Consider the following 21,398-nt stretch of genomic DNA (forward strand, 5'->3'; position numbering starts at 1 on the left):
CAGTGTTTTTTCCACTAAATATTTCTTTGAGTCTCGCTTGCTTTCTGCCTAAAATCAAGGTGCTACCTGCCATTTTCTATAAATACATTAGGGGAGAGAATGATAATATCAAATGGTTGGTATAGTAAACTGTCTTTGGTTCAAACATCAATAATCAGTCAAAAAAAGGCACTAGGTGAGTGGCTTTGGACAAGTTAACATAAGGTTTAGCCAGTTTGTTCATCTGCAAAATATGTCTAAGATTTGTCTTTGTAGAGGATTTCAGGGAAGATTAAATGAGTACATGTATGTCAAGACACCTTCTATATGTTGTAGATAAATGATAGTGATTATCACCTCAATTTATGGGTTAGCTATTTAGAGGGGTGATAGGTAATATGAGAAATGATGAAGGAACAAAAAATTTTGATAAACTAATCTTCCTTACTGTGCCCAGCACTAATGGATACCCAAATTAACTAGTTTAAATTTCTTTACCTCTCATACCCACCAGATGGATAATGAAGTCACCTTTTTCATTCCCCTTCTTGTTACTGAAATGCTTCTATATAGTATAACATTCTACCACATATAACAAAGCAAAAAATGTAGGACATTCTCCTATAAAGCTATATTTAAAGGTTTTCTTTTTAAACAAATCTTTAGGAGTTATCGTGTGAGAAATTCAGGGCTGGGGGTATAACTCAATGATAGAGTAAGTTATCTCACATGCACAAAGCCTTCGGTTCAATTCCCGCCACTGCAAAAATAAATGAGTAGGGCAGAGGCTATGGCTCAGTGGCAGAGCGCTTGCCTAGCATGTGTGAGGCACTGGGTTCCATCCTTAGCACCATATTTAAAAAAATAAATAAATAAAAAATAAAGGCATACAGTCCATCTACAACTATTAGAAAAAAAACTTTTAAAATAAATAAATAATAAAACATTTTTTTTTAAAAATTAAATACATTTACATACTAACTTTTTAAAATTCTACTAGGATAGTAGGGTTCTTCACCTCTTCTCAGTGTAAGTTCCTTTGAAAATCTGGTTATTGCTAGGTCTCTGCTAAAATGCTAGTATAAAATACAAAATTACAGAAATATTTTAGGAGATCCAACTACCCCTGAGGCCCATCTGTGTTCCCCAAGATAAACTCTTCACAGGAAAATCCTTCTGCAATGCAAATATTCACCATTTAAACCTGGGTGAATTAGCAAACCTGGTTTTTCATAAATCTGGATTCTTTAAACCAAGGCAATTCAGTACTACAAATGAAATGTAAATCAGTATAGTTCCTGCATGAAAGAGCAATGGATATTAAGTCAAAATACTGTCACCATTTACTTTCTCTGCATGACAATGGAAATTATTCACTTTGGATCCCAGTTTCCTCACCTATAAAATAGGGCAATAATCCTCATGCTGTCCATCACAAGGCAGTTATGAAAGGAGAGACCGACAGCAGTCCTGATACACCAGGAACACATTATGTACTGAGTGGGGTCCAATGAGTTACTTATCCCACAGCTGCTAAAAGCATCCTCTGCTGCTACATGTCAGCTTCATATGAGTGCTTCTCAACTGAAGATATAAATTGAGATCAAGAGAAAACTCATAATTGTTTGGTGCTGCCTGCCAGAGCTCCTCAAACTCTAGGTTTCACCTGTCTATTCACATGTGGTCTGTCTCTAGAGGCTTAAGAAAAGTTGTTTGATTTATCTGTTACCTGTGCTAGGTACAAGGTGGATGCTGAATAAGTGTTTGTTGAATGAATGATGAATAGGTGAAATGTACATGTGAAGGGATCAAAATGAACACCTTTACCACCTGAGACTCCCTCATTGCCTCTCATCTCCTAGTTCTCAGCAACTGGTATTTGAGGACCTCATTACTATCTCAGAGAGTCAGCAGCCAGCAAAATTGGACACACTGGAGGTATACACATAGGTATATGAGAATTACTACTCAAATGTCATAGTTTATAAATCTCTGGGTTAAGATTTCAGAAAAAACTCATCCCCTCTAAAGACCTAGCAAGAAAAGACCCTGACAGGAAGAGAGACTACTCCTCCCAATGCTTTTTATATATTACAAAATGCTACAAGATCTATTCTCACAGTCCATGATTTCCTTTAAACATATGACAACTCCTCAAAACAGAAACACATAAAATATACCTATAATGCTAGCAATGTGGGCAGGAGGATTACAAATTCAAGGGCAACTTAGCAAGAGCCCATCTCCAAAACAAGGGGCTTTTTTTGAGGGGGGAGGCAGGTAGAAGCTGGGGGTGTAACTCAGCAAAAGAGTACCCCTGGGTTTAATCCCCAGTACAACATCCAAAAAATACTCCTTTTGCCTATTGTGTGGCTTTTTCTAATATACTGACAATTTTAACTGTGTGAGATATTACACAGATATCTAGTCATTCTAAAAACAATTTTTGGCTTGTTTTCATACCTGACTATGTGGTAAGAAAAAAAACCTTAATAACAATTACTAACATGTTTTAGTGTCTGCAATATGCCAGACACTGGGCCATGTTGTATTTCATACCTATGATCTCATTTCAGCCACAAAGCAATTCTATGAAGTATAACAGATATCAAGAAAAGGACCTAAATTCACAGAGCTAGCAAATGGCAGAATAAGATTTGAACCCAAGTCCACATTCTTAACTCTTAAGTGCATCAAATAGGGGATCATGTAAAAACAATAATTCCTTAGCTGGCTCCTTGAACAGGATGAATTCTAATACTGTCTAGGCAATTAACAAATCCCTAAAGTCAGTTCCAATCACACACACACAAAAAATGCTTCTATGCAATAAATGAATATAAACAAGCTAGTTGGGGCTGGGGTTGTGGCTCAGTGGTAAAGCGCTTACCTAACATGAGTGAGGCACTGGGTTCAATCCTTAGCATCATATAAAAAAAAAAAATAAACAAATAAAGGTATTGTGTCCATCTACAACTAAAACAAACAAACAAAATAAATAAATAAGGTAGTTGTTCAACAGGAACTCAATAATTTCCTTGATTCAGTTTAGCTAACATTTTAAAACAATCTGGATATGACGTCATATTAACAGAGAATTTTTAAGCAACAGTAGTTTCCTTATATAGTATCCAATTTAACAACTGCTAAGTACTGCTCACATAAGTGGGGAAAATTTATATTACCCTGTAAAACTCAGTGTTCCCAGTACAAACACAACCTTACTTAATAAAACAGAGTTAAGTACCGAAGCAAGTTCCAACCACTGACAAGCTGTTCAATAAATCCAGCTGCCATCAGCAGACCTATCATTCCACTTAGTGGCCAAGACTCAGGTTACCATGAACTTCGGGGCATGGGAGGAGATCCAGAGAAATTTGTGTACTTCCCACCTTGGCTGGTAGCAAGATGCTTCCAATCAATTTTTGTGCCATTCAATCTCTCTCTCTTTTTTTTTGGTATCGGGGATTAAACTCAGGAAACTCAACCACTGAGCCACATCCCCAGTCCTATTTTTGCATTTTATTTAGAGACAGAATCTCACTGAGTTGCTTATTAGCATCTCACTGTTGCTAAGGCTGGCTTTGAACTTGACCCTCCTGTATCAGCCTCCCGAGCTGCTGGGGTTACAGGTGTGTGCTACCGTGCTCAGCTCAATCTCAATTTTTCACCCCCAGATTTACAGCATTCCAGAATATATGAAGTTCATTTCTGCAATAAAATGGTAATAGTGTGCACACGCCCTGCCGCAGACACTGCTGCCTCTGATACCACTGCTACCACCCAGAGGTCACCTGGAGGTCTTCTTTTTTGGGTGCTGCTGCCACCGCAGTAACCGCTGCCCCTGATTCAGCTGTCGCCAGCACCACTGCTGTCTCCCCCACCACCGCCTGGGTGACACTGCCCTCACAGTGTCAGTTGCAGCCACCGCTGACACTGTTTCACTATAGCTACTGCTGACCTGTAGCCTGCTGCCGCCACTGCTACCACCACCTAGAGATCTGCTGCAGGGGAGACTCCAGGCTTGGTTGCATGTGGCTGCAGCCATCTTGGGGCACTGACCAGAGCCTGGGAGCCAAGATGCCTGCAGGTTTACCACCACAACCACCTATGTCTAGGGACTCTGGCCAGGACCTGCAGGTCCGGTGTGAGGGTGCCTGTGGTTTTGGCAGTGCCTGGGTCTTCTGCTGGGAGTGCTGGTGGCCCCGTCTTGCTGCTGCTTCTCAGGTCGCTCCTTTGCATGAGCATATCCCTGGTGGTATCTCTGCAAGTAGGAGCAGTGTTAAGATCTTGGAACTGCAGTGTGGCTGAGCCTGCGGTATCTGAAGCCTAGATCGGGAATAGTGACTGAGTCTTCGAGGGCTGATCTGGGCCTGGTGATACCGTGAGATGGGCTGAGAAACTTTTGAATGTTGACAGAGACAGTTCGACTAACCATTGAGATTTATTTTATTTTTCTATTCACTAACATCTCTACCATATTTGGAACAGGTTTTTGTTTTGTATTTTATTCTAACTTGTTATATGACAGCAGAATGCATTACAATTCATATTACACATATAGAGCACAATTTTTCATATCTCTGGTTGTAGACAAAGTAGAATCACACCATTTGTGTACTTTGGGTAATGATGTCCACCTCATTCCCAATGCTTCCTCCCTTTCCCTCCCTCCCCTTTGCTCTATCTAGAGTTTGTCTCATCTTCCCATGCTCCCCTCCCCAACTCCATTATAAATCAGCCTCCTTATATCAAAGAAAACGTTCTACTTTTGTTTTTTTGGGAACTGGCTAACTTCACTTAGTATTATCTTCTCCAACTCTGTTTACCTGAAAATGCCATGATTTTATTCTCTTTTCATGCTGAATAGTATTCCACTGTGTGTATATATGCCACATTTTCTTTATCAATTCATTAACTGAAGGGCATCTAGGTTGGTTCCACAGTTTAGCCATTGTGAATCGTGCTGCTATATTGATGTGGTTGTGTCCCTGTAGTATGCTGTCCTTTGGTTATAGACCAAGGAATGGAATAGCTCAGTTAAATGGTGGTTCCATTCCCAGTTTTCCAAGGATTTTCCATACTGCTTTCCATATTGGCCACACCAATTTGCATTCTCACCAGCAGTGAATGAGTGTACTTTTCTCCCACATCTTCACCAACATTTATTGTTGTTTGTATTCTCTTTTTAAAAAAAATTTTTTGTAGTTGCAGATGGACAGCATACCTTTATTTTATTTGTTTATTTTTATGTGGTGCTGAGGATCAAACCTAATGCCTCATACATGCTAATAGCTGCCATTCTGACTGGAGTGAGATGAAAACTTCGTTTGATTTTCATTTCTCTGATTGCTAGAGATGATGAACATTTTTTCAGATATTTGATTGATTGATTATATATCACCTTCTGAGATGTTCAGTTCCTTGGCCCTTTTATTGATTGGTTTGGTTTGGTTGGTGTTAAGAGTTCTTTATGTGCATGTGGTAAAAATTTGCTCCCAAAATGTAGGCTCTCTATTCACCTCACTGATTGATTCTTTTGCTGAGAAGAAACTTTTTAGTTTGAATCCATGCCATTTATTAATTTTTGATTTTAACTCTTGCGCTATAGGAGTCTTATAAAGGATGTCGGGGCCTAATCTGACATGATGAAAATTTAGGTCTACTTTTTCTCCTAATAGGCTCAGTGTCTCTGGTTTAATTCCTAGATCCTTGATACACTTTGAGTTTTGTGCATGGAGATAGGGGTTTAATTTCATTTTGTTGCATATGGATTTTCAGTTTTCCCAGCACCATCTGTTTTTTATGCATTAGTATCTGGAGAACAATGATATATGAATGGTGTTTTGCATTTTTGTTGTATTCTTATAGCTTTAATTTTTTCTCTTTGTTTATATTCTTCCTCTCACCTATATTCTTTTTTTTTAAGAGAGAGAGAGGAGAGAGAGAAAGAGAATTTTTTTTTAATATTTATTTTTCAGTTTTCGGTGGTCACAACATCTTTATTTTTTAATTTATGTGGTGCTAAGGATCGAACCCAGCGCCCCGCGCATGCCAGGTGAGCGCGTTACCGCTTGAGCCACATCCCCAGCCCTCACCTATATTCTTGGATTTTCTTTCCACCTTTTCTCCAACCAACAGCCAATCTTTGTCAGCTCCTCTTCCACTGTTCCTGTGAATTTTTGCTTCTAGCTTCTCTCTTCCTCCCTAGCAAACATCAACTATACTACTTCTGTTCTCTTGTCCACCATTTGAAATTGTTTTAGCAAATTTTCTGTTTATACTGTGGATTGTTATTGAATTCATCATTTTGGTTTAATGCAAGAAAGCAGTAGACACCTTAGTGGGAGTTATTAGGTTTAAGGCTATATATTGTGTACACTGGGTGCTGTTGATATTGGTCTTACCATTAAAGGCAAAGTGCTGGAAACCTTCAGGGACACTATAGGTCTGCAGGGTAGAATTTGTGTTGCTTTAGATCCATACTGCTAGATGGGAAAACACAGGAACAACATGAAACACCAAGGGAATAAAGCACCCCAAACAAACCAAGATGGTTCAACAAAAGAATCCACTGATAACACAGCTGAAGAAATGTCTAAGAATTGTACTTAATTAAATTGATCTGTGAAGTAAAAAGAGAGTATAAGGAGTAAAATCAAAGAAAAAAAAACAGGAAGTGAAAGATCACTTTAATAAAGAGAGATTATGGAAAAACACAAGTAGAAATCCTCAAAATGCAAATAAATTCAATAGAAAGCATCACCAACAGACTAGACCACTTGGAATACAGAACCTCAGGCAATGAAGATAAAATATATAATCTTGAAAATAGAGTTGATCATGCAGAGAAGATGGTAAGAAACCATGAACACAACATCCAAGAATTATGGGATAACATAAAAAGACCAAATTTAAGAGTTATAGATAAAGGAACAGAGATAGAAATCAAAGGAATGCACAATCTTTTCAATGATATAATATCAGAAAATTCCCCAAACCTAAAGAAAGGAATGGGAAATCAAATATAAGAGGCTTATTTGACCCCAAATGTACAAAAATACAGCAGACCCACACCAAGACACATTATAACAAGAATGACTAACACAGAGAATAAAGAAAAAAATCTTAAAGTCCATGAAAGAAAAAAGTCAAATTACATACAGGGGGAAACCAATTCAGATCTCAACTAATTTCTCAGCCCAGACCCTCAAAGCTAAGAGGTCCTGGAATAATATATTTCAAGCTCTGAAAGAAAATGAATGCCAAACAAAAATTTTATATCCATCAAAATAGAGTTTCAGACTTGAAGATGAAATTAAAACATTCCATGATAAACAAAAATTAAAAGAATTCACAACTAGAAAGCCTTCATTACAGAGCATTCTCAACAAAATATTCCATGAGGATGAAGTGGGAAAAAAAAGTATAAACCAGCAAAGGGAGGAACTATTCTAAATGAATATTCAAACAAAGGAGAAACTAAGTTAAATTAAAAACCAGAAATAAATCAAAATGACAGATAATACAAACCATATCTCAATAATAACCTTGAACGTTAATGGCCTAAACTCATCAATCAAAAGACACAGACTGGCAGATTGGATTAAAAAGCAAGACCCAACAATGTGCTGTCTTCAAGAGACTCACCTCATGGGCAAAGACATCACAGGCTGAAGGTGAAGGGATGGGAAAAAACACATCTCTCATATGGATTACATAAACAAGCAAGGGTTTTCATCCTCATTTCAAATAAAGTAGAATTCAAACCAAAGTTAATCAGGAGAGACAAATGAAGACATTTCATACGTCTTAAGGGAAGTATATATCATCAAGACATAACTGTAAATATTTATGCCCCAAACAATGGAGCATCTATGTACATCAAACAAACCCTTCTCAATTTTAAGAATCAAATAGACCACAACACAATAATACTGGGTGATTTTAACACACCTCTCTCACTATTGGGCAGATCTTCCAAACAAAAACTAAATAAAGAAACTATAGAACTAAATAATACAATCAATAATTTAGATTTAACAGATATATAGAGAGAATATTTCATCCATCAGTGAGCAAATATACTCTCCTCTCAGCAGCACATGGCTCCTTCTCTAAAACAGACCATACCTTATGCCACAAAGCAATTCTTAGTAAATACAAAAAAAAAAAAAAAGATAATACCCTGCATTCTATCAGATCACAATGGAATGATATTAGAAATCAACAATAAAATAAAAAATACAAGCTACTCCAACAAATGGAGACTAAATAATACACTACTGAATGATGAACGGATAATAGAAGAAATCAAGGATGAAATAAAAAAAATTCTTAGATATAAATGAGAATGCTGATACAACATATCAAAATTTCTGGGACACTATGAAGGCAAGGCAATATTAAGAGGAAAGTTTACTGCATTGAGCTCATTCATTAAAAGAATAAGAAATCAACAAATAAATGACCTAACACTATATCTCAAACCTCTAGAAAAAGAACAAATCAACACCAAAAGCAGTAGAAAGATAGGAAGTAATTAAAATCAGAGCTGAAATCAATCGAATTGAAACAAAAGAAACAATTGAAAAAAATTGACAAAACAAAAAGTTGATTCTTTGAAAAAGTAAAAAAAAAAAAAGATAAAAGCCTAGCCGTGCAATGAAGAGAAAAAGAGAGAAAACTCAAATTACTAAATATGAGATGAAGAAGAAAATATCACAGAAACACAGAAGATAATTAGAAAACTATTTTGAAAATTTATACTCCACTAAAATAGAAAATATTGAAGACATTGACAAATTTCCAGACACATATGACCTATCCAAACTGAATGAGGAGGTCATAATACATGATTTATACAGATCAATTTCAAGTAATGAAATAGAAAATGCCATCAAAAGCCAACCAACCAAGAAAAGCCCAGGACCAGATGGATTCTCAGCCGAGTTCTACAAGACTTTCAAAGAAGAATTAATACCAGTACTCCTCAAAGTATTCCATGAAATAGAAAAGACAGGAACCCTTCCAAACTCATTCTATGAGGCTATTATCACCCTGATACCAAAACTATCGACAAAGACATATCATAGAAAGAAAACTTCAGACCAATATCCCTGATGAACATAGTGCAAAAATTCTCAATAAAATTCTTGCAGATCACATACAAAAACATATTTAAAAAGATAGTGCACCACGATCAAGTGGGGTTCATCCCAGGGATACAGGGTTGGTTCAACATACAGAAATCAATAAATGCAATTCATCATATTAATAGACTTAAAAACAAGAATCATATGATTATCTCAACAGATGCAGAAAAAGCATTTGACAAAATACAGCACACCTTCATGTTCAAAACACCAGAAAAACTAGGGATAGTAGGAACATACCTCAACATCATAAAACCTTCTCTAAACATCCTTCTCTAAAACAGACCATATCTTATGCCACAAAGCAACTCTTAGTAAATACAAAAAAAAAAAAAAAAAAAAGATAATACCCTGCATTCTATCAGATCACAATGGAATGAGTTTAGAAATCAACAATAAAATAAAAAATACAAGCTACTCCAACAAATGGAGTCTAAATAATACACTACTGAATGATGAACGGATAATAGAAGAAATCAAGGATGAAATAAAAAAAATTCTTAGAGATAAATGAGAATGCTCATACAACATATCAAAATATGCTAAACCCAAGGCCAGCATCATTCTAAATGGAGAAAAACTGAAAGCATTTCCTCTAAAAACTGGAAGAAGACAAGGATGTCCTCTTTCATCACTTCTATTCAACATCATTCTTGCAACTCTAGCCAGAGCAATAAGAAAGAAGAAAGAAATAGGTAAAGAAGAACTCAAACTATCACTATTTGCTAATGACATGATTCTATATCTAGAAGATCCAAAAATTTCCACCAGAAAACTTCTAGAACTAATAAATGAATTCAGCAAAGTAGCAGGATATAAAATCAAACACATTCCTATACATCAGTGATGAAGGCAATGAAAGAGAAATTAAGGAAACTACCCCATTCACAATAGCCTCAAAAAAAAAAAAAAAAAATATATATATATATATATATATATATATATATATATATATCTGGGAATCTATCTAACAAAAGAAGTAAAAGACCTCTACAATGAAAATTACAGAACACTAAAGAAAGAAATTAAAGGAAACCTCAGAAGATGGAAAGATCTCCCATGCTCCTGGATAGGCAGAATTAATATTGTCAAAATGGCCATACAATCAAAAACATTAAACATTAAACATTAATCTGCATTAAAACAGATTTAATGCAATTTATATTAAAATCCCAATGACATTCTTCATAGAAATAGAAAAAGCAATCATGAAATTTATTTGGAAAAATAAGAGAACCAAAATAGCCAAAGCAATCCTTAGCAAGAAAAGTGAAGCAGGACACATCACAATACCAAAACTTAAAACTATATTACAGAGCTACATAGTAACAAAAATGTCATGGTACTGGCATCAAAATAGACATGTAAACCAATGGCACAGAATAGAAGACACAGAGGCAAACCCACATAGATACAATTATCTCATACTAGACAAAGGTGACAAAAACATTCACTGGAGAAAAAATTGCCTAATGGTGCTGGCAAAACTGAATATCCATACGCAGCAAAATGAAATTAAATCCCTATCTCTCACCTTGCACAAAAATTAAAGTGAATCAAAGACTTAGGCATTAAATCAGAGACCTAATAGAAGAAAAAGTAGGCCCAAATCATCTCCATGTCGGCCTAGGATCTGACTTCCTTAACAAGACCCCTAAAGTGCATGAAGTAAAATCAGGATCAATAGGATGGATTCAAATTAAAAAGCTTCTTCTCAGCAAAGGAAACAATAATATGAGGAGACAGCCTACAGATTGCGAGAAAATCTTTACCACGTGCACCTCTGATAAAGCATTAATCTCTAGGATATATAAAGAACTCAAAAAACTTAACAGCAAAAAAATTTTAAAAATCCAATCAACCAATGAGCTAAGGAACTGAACAGACACTTTTCAGAAGAAGAAATACAACTGATCAACAAATATATGAAAAAGTGTTCATCATCTCTAACAATTAGAAAAGTGAAAATCAAAACTACACTAAGATTTCATCTCACTCCAATCAGAATGGCAATCATCAAGAATACAGGCAACAACAAATGTTGGTGAGGATGTGGGGAAAAAGCACACTCGTACATTGCTGGTGGGACTGCAAATTGGTACAACCACTATGGAAAGCAGTATGGAAATTCCTCAGAAAACTTGGAATGGAACCACCATTTGACCCAGCTATCCCATTCCTCAGCTTATACCCAAAGAACTTAAAATCAGTATACTACAGTGATGCAGCAACATCAATATTTATAGCAGCTCAATTCATAATAGCTAAACTATGAAACCAACCTAGGTGTCCTTTAATAGATGAATGGATAAAGAAAATGTGGTATACATATTCAATGGAATATTACTCAGCTTTAAAGAAGAATGAAATTATAGCATTTGCTGGTAAATGGATGGAGTTGGAAAATATCACGCTAAGCAAAATAAGCCAATCCCCTCCCCCCAAAAAATGCCAAATGTTTTCTCTAATATGCAGATGCTAATTCACAATAACAGGGAGCACTAGGGAAAAACAGATTTACCTTAGACTAAGTAGAGGGATGTGAAAGGAGGGGAGGGGAGGGGATGTGGTGACAGGAAGTATAGTAGAATGAACCAGACATTTGTATGTATATATATGACTGTGTGACCAATGTGATTTATTCTACAACATGTAAACTCAGAAAAGTAAGAAATTATATCCTGTCTATGTATGATCTATCAAAGTGCATAAATGCATTCTACTGTCATGTATAACTAAAACAAATTAAAAAATCTAAAAATTTTTAAAATGGTAATAGTGTCAGCTGTAGTGGTACACACCTATAATCCCAGAGACTTGGGAGGCTGAGACAGGAGGATATCAAGTTTGAGGCCGGCCTGAGCAACTTAGCAAGGCCCGCAGCAACTTACTGAAACTCTGTCTCAGAAATAAAAAATAAAAAAGAGCTGGGGATATGGCTCAGTAGTAAAGTACCCCTGGATTTTTTTTTTTAAAAGGTTTTTTATTTTTAAGAGAGTGGGAGAGAGAGAGAGAGAATTTTTTAATATTTATTTTTCAGTTCTCGGCAGACACAACATCTTTGTAAGTGGTGCTGAGGATCGAACCCGGGCCGCACGCACGCCAGGCGAGCGCGCTACCGCTTGAGCCACATCCCCAGCCCAGTACCCCTGGATTAATCCCCAGTACCCCTCCCCACAAAAGGCAATATTACCTAACAAAGACAAGTCTCAAATGGATATAAGTAAGTGGGAATTAGAAATGACATTATTAACATGGATGACATTAATGACAAGACAGGCCCTGGACAGGTTAACAACCAGGTATAGAATTTTGGTTGAAAATCAGTCAAACTACTGGTAATATTTCTCTTTATTTAAAAAAAAAAAAAAGTCAATGTACAAGAAATTGTGGACTAGAATTAACCATTTGAGGGCATCCTAACCATTGTGAGAAATAAAGTTCAGTGGTTCATTTTCAGAATATAATATCTAGCCTTAATTAGATCCAGTTGTCGCCATTTTAATTCCAGGTCTTCCCTTCACCTGCCCTAATATTTAAATTAGCTAATTGTGCAGATGGTCACCTGGAGCTCCTCCTTTCAGGGCAAAGGGCAGGGTTGCATCAGGGATAAAAAGGGGCAGATGATCTGCACTACCAGCCCAGGTGTATTGGCTAGCCAGGTTGGACAACAAGCCCTCTGTCAGGAGTCAAGTTTGCCTTGCCCACACACTTTCAAGCAGTGTTTGATTTCCTGCAGCACCCAGTTATTTCTAACACCACAAACAACTATATGGTACTCACAAACCATTTATTTCTAGGATAACCCCTGTATGGTACAACATTTTAGACATTCCTTCAGTCTAACATTTTACTGCACTGTAAGTCTCAGTAAATTTTTAAAAATTTGATTTTCCCTGTTGCCAAAAGGGAAAGAGATCTTATATCCTCATATGCCCCACCCCGTTTTTCCAGTTGTTTGTTTGTTTGTTTGAGACAGGGTTTCACTAAATTACTCAAGCTGGCTGCCACCTCCAGAGTTGCTGGGATTACATGGTGTATGCCCCCATGGCCCAGTGAAACCTAGTATTTTAAATCCATACTTCATTCCTTTTAAATATATGCAAACCTTTGAAAGCTAAATAAGCTAGCTCTGGCCAACAGTAAAACTCAGGGCTGTTTTTCTGAAGGACTGGAACCCCACCTTTTCAAATGTAAACATCAAAGAAGACAATCACCCTGGCGATTTAGTCTGGATGCCTTAACTACCTGCCTATCATAGAAACACAAGAAGTTTTCTTTTTCTTTCATATAAAGGCATTTAAATAGCACAGATGACTAACTCAATCAATTAGCAGGTGAATTTAGGATGAATTATGAAAGCATATATAGCAAATGGTGCTCTGAAGTGTTCTTACAAGAGGATAAATCTCATTAATCTTGAGACTATGTACATAATGGGCTATATCTGCTTGGCTACCGATGGTGGGATTTCATTTGTCTTTGTAAATCCAGTCTGTCTAGTGCTTATCCAATAACAGAACTATTTTCTGTCTTTTCCACATTTGTGAACAACATTTTCTGGGTTGACAGGAGACTGTACTTTAATTTTTCCCTCACGTACAGGGAATATTCTACACCTTGTCTTGGCTCACCTCACTGCTGCTTTCATACTTGCCTCAAAATGACACCACACACACAAACTTTGACTTGGTGGTAGTAGAAAGGAAAACAAGTCAGGGACATGAATATATAAGCAAGGCTTCAAATAGGGCTTCTCCTTGAGAAAGGAGACATCACAATAATAGGGAGTTCCAAGCAGGCTGCCAAGACAAAGGAGAAAGCTAGTTTATTGATGCAAAAGAGTGGGAGGGTGGGCTGGATTCAGGAAGGTTACAGGCTTTCAGTGCACTTTCACAGGTGTTTTTCTCTTCCTGGGCCAGCACTTTAACCTTCAAGGAGGGAGAGTTTGCAGGTCATCCCGAGGTCAAATGTTACATTCTCATACTGCTGACACATCCTCTATAAACATCTCTGCCTTGTGATGAGGAAGAGTTACTGTAACTTCTTAGAGAACACATAGGTGGGAAGTGGAAGAGCCCCAGGAATTTGCTGTTTTGGTGACTCCTCAACACTTTTATCCTTTAGGTTGTTTGTCCTTGGAGAGTCATGGAAGGGTATCCTAGTTTTATTGATGCACCTGGCTTTCTGAGGCAGATAAAACAGAGTGAGTCAGTGATGAAACCAGAGTTTTAGATGAAACCAGATTCTCTGATTTACCAATATTTTTCTGGGTTCTCGTCTCACAAATTTGAAGAATGAAATCCACAGACAATAAGAGAAGGCAAGAAGGAACAGGGTAGGATTTATTTAAGTGAGAAGAGGCAGAACAAGGTGAGAGAGGAACTTGTAGCAAGTTTTTTCACTTAAATGAACTAGTGTAAGGGCTTACATATCTTCCAGGTAGGGGCACTGATCAAAATTCATGCTAAACAGGTACTGGAAAAGTATTAAGTCTATTGGCTTGGTCCCTGATCCTCTGATTGCTGCATCCTTTAGCCTTAGAGTTTGAACTTTCCTATAAAGTTCATTCTGGTCTACCCACACTTCCATTTTCCCCCCACTCCAGGACAAAGGAGTTAGTTAAACTCATGGAGCTTTACATCTGAAAAATACTTAATTGAGGTACATTACCCTGACTACCTGACCAATGACTATTCTTATTCAGTGAGGAGGATGGGAAAAGCACATAAGTTTTTCTTTGTTTTAGTTGTCTGGGTATGGGAATTGAACTCAGGAGCATGGCTTTAAACTCATGATCCTCTGTCTCAGCCTCCCAAACTGCTTGGATCACAGGCGTGTGACACATCGGCTACACATGTTCTTAATATTTAACAAGCCACAAATTAAGGTGGGCCAGCAGGGAAAAGCACACGCCATGCTTTTAATAGCTAACAAGCTGAGTTAAGGCCCAGAGGTGCATTTGCCCTTTGACTCTATAGTGGTCCCTATCTAGCTCCTCTTCTTTGTGAGAAAAAGTCTGGTGGTTCATTTTCAAAATACAAAATGTAGCTTTACATGTAGTACTACTGGGGATGGGGGAGGGGACCAGCCAAAGGGGAAATAGAACAGAGTGATTACCAGCAGTCAACACCTTAGTGTGATAAATTCACAGCCCCTTCACAGGCAGGAGTTGATAGGTCAGCTTAACCAACAGAGATAAACTGCAGTACATGCCAAGATGCACCTACTCCAAAAAGGCCTTCCTGCCACACAAGAACAAAGGGAGGTGGAGACAACTAAAGGTACATGTCTTTAAATAACTCAGTAGGGGATTGTAAAACCAGGCAGCATTCAGGAAGACTGTGCACCCGAGGCACTCAGCCATTGAGGAACCACTGAGGAGCCTTTTACACTAGGGGATAAAATGCTATTGCAACAGCTCTGAGAGGCCTGCTCACTCAGACAGCCCATCTCATAAGACCATCATTAAAAGCCTTGCTCCTACAGTACCTCAGGTCTCCACACTCATTTTTGGGGTTTGGGCAGGTAAGCATGTTTCTCATACCCTTCAAGAGTTTTTATTCCCTTATTCTTAAGGGGTGCCACTTTTCAAGAGGGTCCCTGACTGATTAAAAGAAAAATACTCCTCCCTGACAAGAGCTTTTTGAGACTATGAGCCCATTCCTGTATCAAAGACTTAGGAATCAGAACACAAACTATGAAATTCCGAGAAGAAAATGTAAGGTCAATACTCCAACATACAGGCATGGGCAACAACTTTCTCAACAGGACCCCAAAAGCTCAGGAAAGAATGCTAAGAGTTAATAAATGGGAAGGCATCAAATTAAAAAGCTTCAGCACAGCAAAGGAAGCAATTAGGAATATGAAGAGAGAATTTACAGAATGGGAGAAAATCTTCTGACAGGATTAATACCCAGAATATATAAAGAACTCAAAAAACTGAACACTAAAAAATCCAATTAATAAATGGATTAAACACTTTTCAAAAGAAGAAATACAGGGGCTGGAGTTGTGGCTCAGTGGAAGAGCATTTGCCTAGCATGTGTGAGGCACTGGGTTTGATTCTCAGCACCACGTATAAATTAATGAATAAAATAAAGGCCCATCAATATCTAAAGAAATATTTTTTTAAAAAAAAGAAGAAATACAAATGGCCAACAAATATATGAAAAAGTATTCAACATCATTAGCAATTAGGGAAATGCAAATCAAAACTACACTGAAAGTTCATCTCATACCAATCAGAATGGCAGTCATCAAAAATACAAATAGTAACAAAATGATGGAGAGGATGTGAAGAAAAAGGAACACTTTTACACTGTGGCTAGGATTGTAAATTAGTACAACCACTATGGAAATCAGTATGGAGGTTCCTTCAAAGACGAGGCATAGAACCACTATGTGACCCACTCTACCACTCCTTGGTACTTACCCTAAATATTTAAAGTCGGCATGCTATAGCAATACATGCATACCCATGTTGATAGCAGCACAATTCACAATAGCCAAACTATGGAACCCACCTAGGTGTCCATCAATAAATAAACGGATATTTTTAAAAAATGTATTATACATACACAATGGAGTTATGGTCAGCTAAAAAGAAGAATGAAATTATGTTATTTGCAGGAAAATGGATTGAACTTGAGAATATGATGTTAAGCAACATAAGACAAACTCAAAGTCAAGGGTCATATGTTTTCTCTTACATATGGAAGCTAAAGAGGAAAAAGGAAAGATCATGCTTGGGGGAGGGGGGAGTTCTCACAGAAATGAGCTGAGTAGCAGAAAGAGACCAGGAGGAGGGAAGAAGGGAGAGAAAAGGGAAATACTGGGAAATGATATTGGCCAAATTATTTTGTTATATTGTGTCATATACAAATATGCAACAATGAATCCCACCATTATATATCACTATAATGTACCAAGAAAATAAATACGGGCAGAAAAAAAGAGCCCATTCCAATTGTTTGCCTTTGTGATACTCCCACATAGATTACTTCAAAGGCATTTATTCAAAACTAAACTGATTTTCTACTAGGGTTTCCTACAGCAGATGCACAAGCTAGAAAAGAATCAGCCCATACAGCTTTCCCTTCTTACCCAGTGTCAACCTATCAGCAAGTCTCACTCATCACACCTACATAGTCCTCAAATCTGACTTCTGCATCCAACTAAAGACCCAGAGTTATTTTTCATAAATACAGACCTGATAATACTACTCCCCTGGCTAAACTAGTCAATGGCTTCCCCCATTCTTAGGATAAGCCCTTTGTCCCTGGCATGGCTTACAAGACTTGCATGGTCTGACCCCTGCCTACCTCAGCAACCTCATCTCCTTAACTCTCTCCTTCCCTCTCTGTCCTCCATCTCCAACTATGAGTGTAAGCTCCATGACAGCAGAGACCATGCCTATTTGCTCACCACTGTGTCCTGGCACCAGACAAATAAATATATATTGAGGAATCATGGTGTTAAAACAACTGTAGTATCTTAAGTGGAAGCAAGTGAATTATTAACTAAACTATACACAGTGGAAGGGAAAAGTCTTATACATGTTTGTGTAGGTAGCTAACACAGAGCTTGGACCATAATGGAGCTTTAAAAAAATGTAAAATCAATTTACAAATTAGAGACAAATATGATGAAATATCAGCACATTACATCTATTTAGCTTTGCACTGCAGATTTTCACATGCTGATTAAGTCTCACATTTGGGTATTTATCCCTCTTTCCATCACAATCCCCTTCTGTGGGGAGGAGACTAAAGTCTAAACACATTCTTAAAGTAGAAGACTGGGCTCCAAGACAGAGCTAGAAAAAATATGGTTTGTGGAACTGAGTACATATTCTGAAAAGCAAATAAACCAAGACTGGGGAGGGGGAGGCGGGTATTGCTCTTATGATAAAGATCTCTGTCTCACTTGGCATCTGATCTTGCAACATTCTCCACCCTTTGGCCACACAGGTCTTCCAATAACCACAACATATAAGATCCTCTGACTTTCAAGGCTTCCCACATGACCTTCCCTCACTGTCACAGCTCTTTGCCCAATTTAACTCCAACTCAACCCCTGTGATCTCAACTAAATATTATTTAGACATCTATTAGAAACAGTTCTCACACCTGTCTCTCCCAACTCCTTCCCCGATGTTAGCTATGTATTCTCATGGCACCCTCTACTGTCCTCCACAGAAGGTACAACAGTAATGAATTTAGTTTTAATGACACGTTTACTGTCTCTTGTTAAAATCTTAAAAACAAGGGCTGTATCTGTTTTGGTCATCACTATATTCCAAACACCTAGCACATTGCTGGCACACAGCAGGTAAAAAGTATCTGTTAAATAAGGAATGGAGGTTAGGAGTGTATTTCAATGGTAGAGCAGTTGCCTAGCATGCATGAGGCCCTGGTTCACCAAAAATCAAAAAGAAAAAAGGGGATGAATGCAATACGTTGATAATCAGGTTTTACAGTGACATGGAATTGGCTCTGCCCTTACTATCTCTGTACCTGTGTAAAAGATTCTTATAAACTCTCAGCCCACTTTCTTCATCTATAAATATAGTAGTTCCTATTTTACAAAGGTAAATTACATAAAGTATTTAGCATGGTGCCTGGTCATAGCAAATGTTTAATAAATATTACCTATTACAGGTTGCGTATCCCTAATGCAAAAATCTGAAATGTTCCAAAATCCAAACCTTTTTGGTACCAACACAAGGAGAAAATTCCACCTCTGACCTCATGTGATAGGTCACAATAAAAATAGAATACTGACCTACTGCAGCAGTCATGTGCATGCCAGGCTTGCTCCAGAACTGGTGGTTCAGGCTCCTTTTACTGAGCAGTACACCTGAATCCTATTCTGTTTTATTCAGTTTGAAAGGAAGTCGGAAGACAGCAATTTGTGATGGGTAAATGCTTTCCTTTAAATGTTAAGGTCATTTGTTTTGTACTGGTTGTTATTGAGTCAGTTTAAATATATTCTGGTTAAATGCCAGAGAATTTTAAAATTTTTTTAAGTTTTTAAATTTTAAAGTTTAAACCACCTGTCAAATAAGGACTGCCTGCCTACTTAGTACAACCCACTCGTGTTATACTAGTTTCTCCTACATAACACAGCCACTGACTCTTAGGGAGCCTAAACATCACAATAACAAATATTTAGTTCATTTATCTGCTAAAGAAAATATTAAACTTTTACACATTTTAAATAAGTGTCATTATCTTTATTTGGTGGAGGAACTAAAGCCCAAGATAGACCAGTAAGTAGAGGGAAGCACTATTTCAATACAAGCCAGAACCGTTATGTGCTAACATTGTATTTGAATAGGGAGATTTTTGTAGGAGACTCATTATTTGTTCCCAAATTATTAAGTTCAAGGATGATTGTTTCAAGGACTTAATTGTGTGATCATGAAGTATTTTTACACACATTCAGGCCATTAGCACTAGAAGATGAAGTTCCTAGGTCTCTGTGATCCAAGTTGCTAAGATCAAGTTATCTTCAAAGGATGAATTTACTCCCATATAGCACATAAACATTCTATGATTATTTGTTTAAAGAACTTAACGTAACATGATAGAACCAAGTGTGTCATAATGAAGACAGCATTAATTTGAGGATCTGAAATTTTGGGTTTGAGTTTCAGCTCTGCTGTTTATTACCACTGTGATTGGTTAAGTTACTTGAGTTCTCTAATCTATAAAACTATATTTTTGCTCGTCTATAAAACAGGAGGATTGCCAAGTGCAGTGGCACACACCTGTAATCCGAGCAGCTCACGAGGCAGAGACAGGAAGATAGTGAGTTCAAAGCCAACCTTGGCAAAAAGTGAGGTGCTAAGCAACTCAGTGAAACCCTGTCTCTAAATAAAATACAAAAAAAAAAGAGCTGGGTCATCTAGCATGTGTGAGGCCCCTGGGTTCAACCCTCAGCACCACATAAAAATATAAATAAAGGTATTGTGCCCAACTACAACTAAAAAATAAATATTAAAAAAAAACAGGGGGGGCTGGGGATGTGGCTCAAGTGGTAGCCCGCTTGCCTAGCATGTGTGAGGCACTGGGTTCAATTCTCAGCACAACATAAAAATTTTAAAAAAATATATATTGTGTGCACCTAAAACTGAAAAATAAATATTTAAAAAAAAAATAGGGCTGGGGATGTGGCTCAGTGGTCAAATGCCCCCTGAGTTCAATCCCCAGTACCCAAAAAAAAAAAAAAAAAAGGAGGGCTGAACTAGGTAATCTATAGAGATTTATTAAACTCCAGTTTCATTGGTGTAATGAGTAGACATCTGTGTCCTATGGAAGAATTTGAAAGCTAATATTGGTTTCTTGGAACAGTTTCCATGGGTGTGACAATTGCTTTAATTATCCAAAATCTTTCAAGTTACTTTAATTATCCAAAATCTTTCAAAATCTTTATTTTCTTTTTCCATGCCAACTAAAATTGGGATTATTGTCATTACTGGATTGAGCAATAAACAAATGCTAAAATTAAAAAAAAAAACTTACCTTCCAGCCATGAAGGTACACGTGAAATATAAATGAAGCCGGGCGCAGCAGGACACACCTGTAATCCCAGCAACTGCAGAGGCTGAGGCAGGAGGATCACAAGTTCAAGGCCAATCTCAACATCTTAGCAAGACCTAGGCAATTAAATGAGACCCTGTCTCAAAAAATAAATAAATAAAATAAGCTGGGAGCACATTTAAATGGTAAAGTGTCCTAGGTTCAAACATCAGTACCTCCCCCCAAAAAAATAAATGAATTTTGTTTTAGACTTGGATCTCATCCCCAAGACATCTCATTATGTATATGCAAACATCCAAAAATTTTTTGAAAATCAAAACCCAAAACACTTCTGGTCCCAGCATTTCTGATAATGGACACTCAATCTGTATTACTATTAAATAGTTTAAAAGGGGCATAAATGTTAGAAAAGGCATATTCCACACTCTTTACTAGGTCACAAATGTAACTCCCTTTATGCAAACCCATAGTTGCAAATTTGAATAAAACAAATTATACATATATAAATTGTATATTTATATATAGTGTGTATATATAATAATATATATTAAAAACAGTAGAGGAAATTGATTGTTTTATTCAACCATAAAATTCAGAGATGGAGCAAGGTATGATCACTTTGATTAGGGTTTCAGCTTAATTTCTCTGAGATCATCTTCATAGTCTTCCATGTACTGGCTCTTCAGAATGTCTTCTTTTCTGACAACAGGATGACTTC

General features: G+C 37.2%; 1 protein-coding gene across 9 annotated transcripts in view; it reads right to left on the minus strand.

The window, feature by feature from the left end:
- Positions 1-21,398, minus strand: part of Dhrs7b (dehydrogenase/reductase 7B) — a 60,659-nt gene that overhangs the window by 35,047 nt on the left and 4,214 nt on the right. For 4 of the 9 annotated variants that reach the window (XM_071603474.1, XM_027921461.2, XM_071603478.1 and 1 more), the window contains exon 2: positions 20,663-20,796. The exons of 1 other annotated variant lie outside the window; for it this stretch is intronic. In XM_071603474.1, the coding sequence (XP_071459575.1) occupies positions 20,663-20,673 (11 nt within the window). In that variant the 5' untranslated portion in view covers positions 20,674-20,796. Of the gene's footprint in view, positions 1-20,662; positions 20,821-21,398 lie in introns of all 9 variants that reach the window. 4 more of the 9 variants (XM_027921459.2, XM_071603477.1, XM_027921460.2 and 1 more) reach the window with 2 other exon arrangements.

Source organism: Marmota flaviventris, chromosome 17 (genome assembly GCF_047511675.1).
Source record: "Marmota flaviventris isolate mMarFla1 chromosome 17, mMarFla1.hap1, whole genome shotgun sequence".
Lineage (NCBI taxonomy): Eukaryota > Metazoa > Chordata > Mammalia > Rodentia > Sciuridae > Marmota > Marmota flaviventris.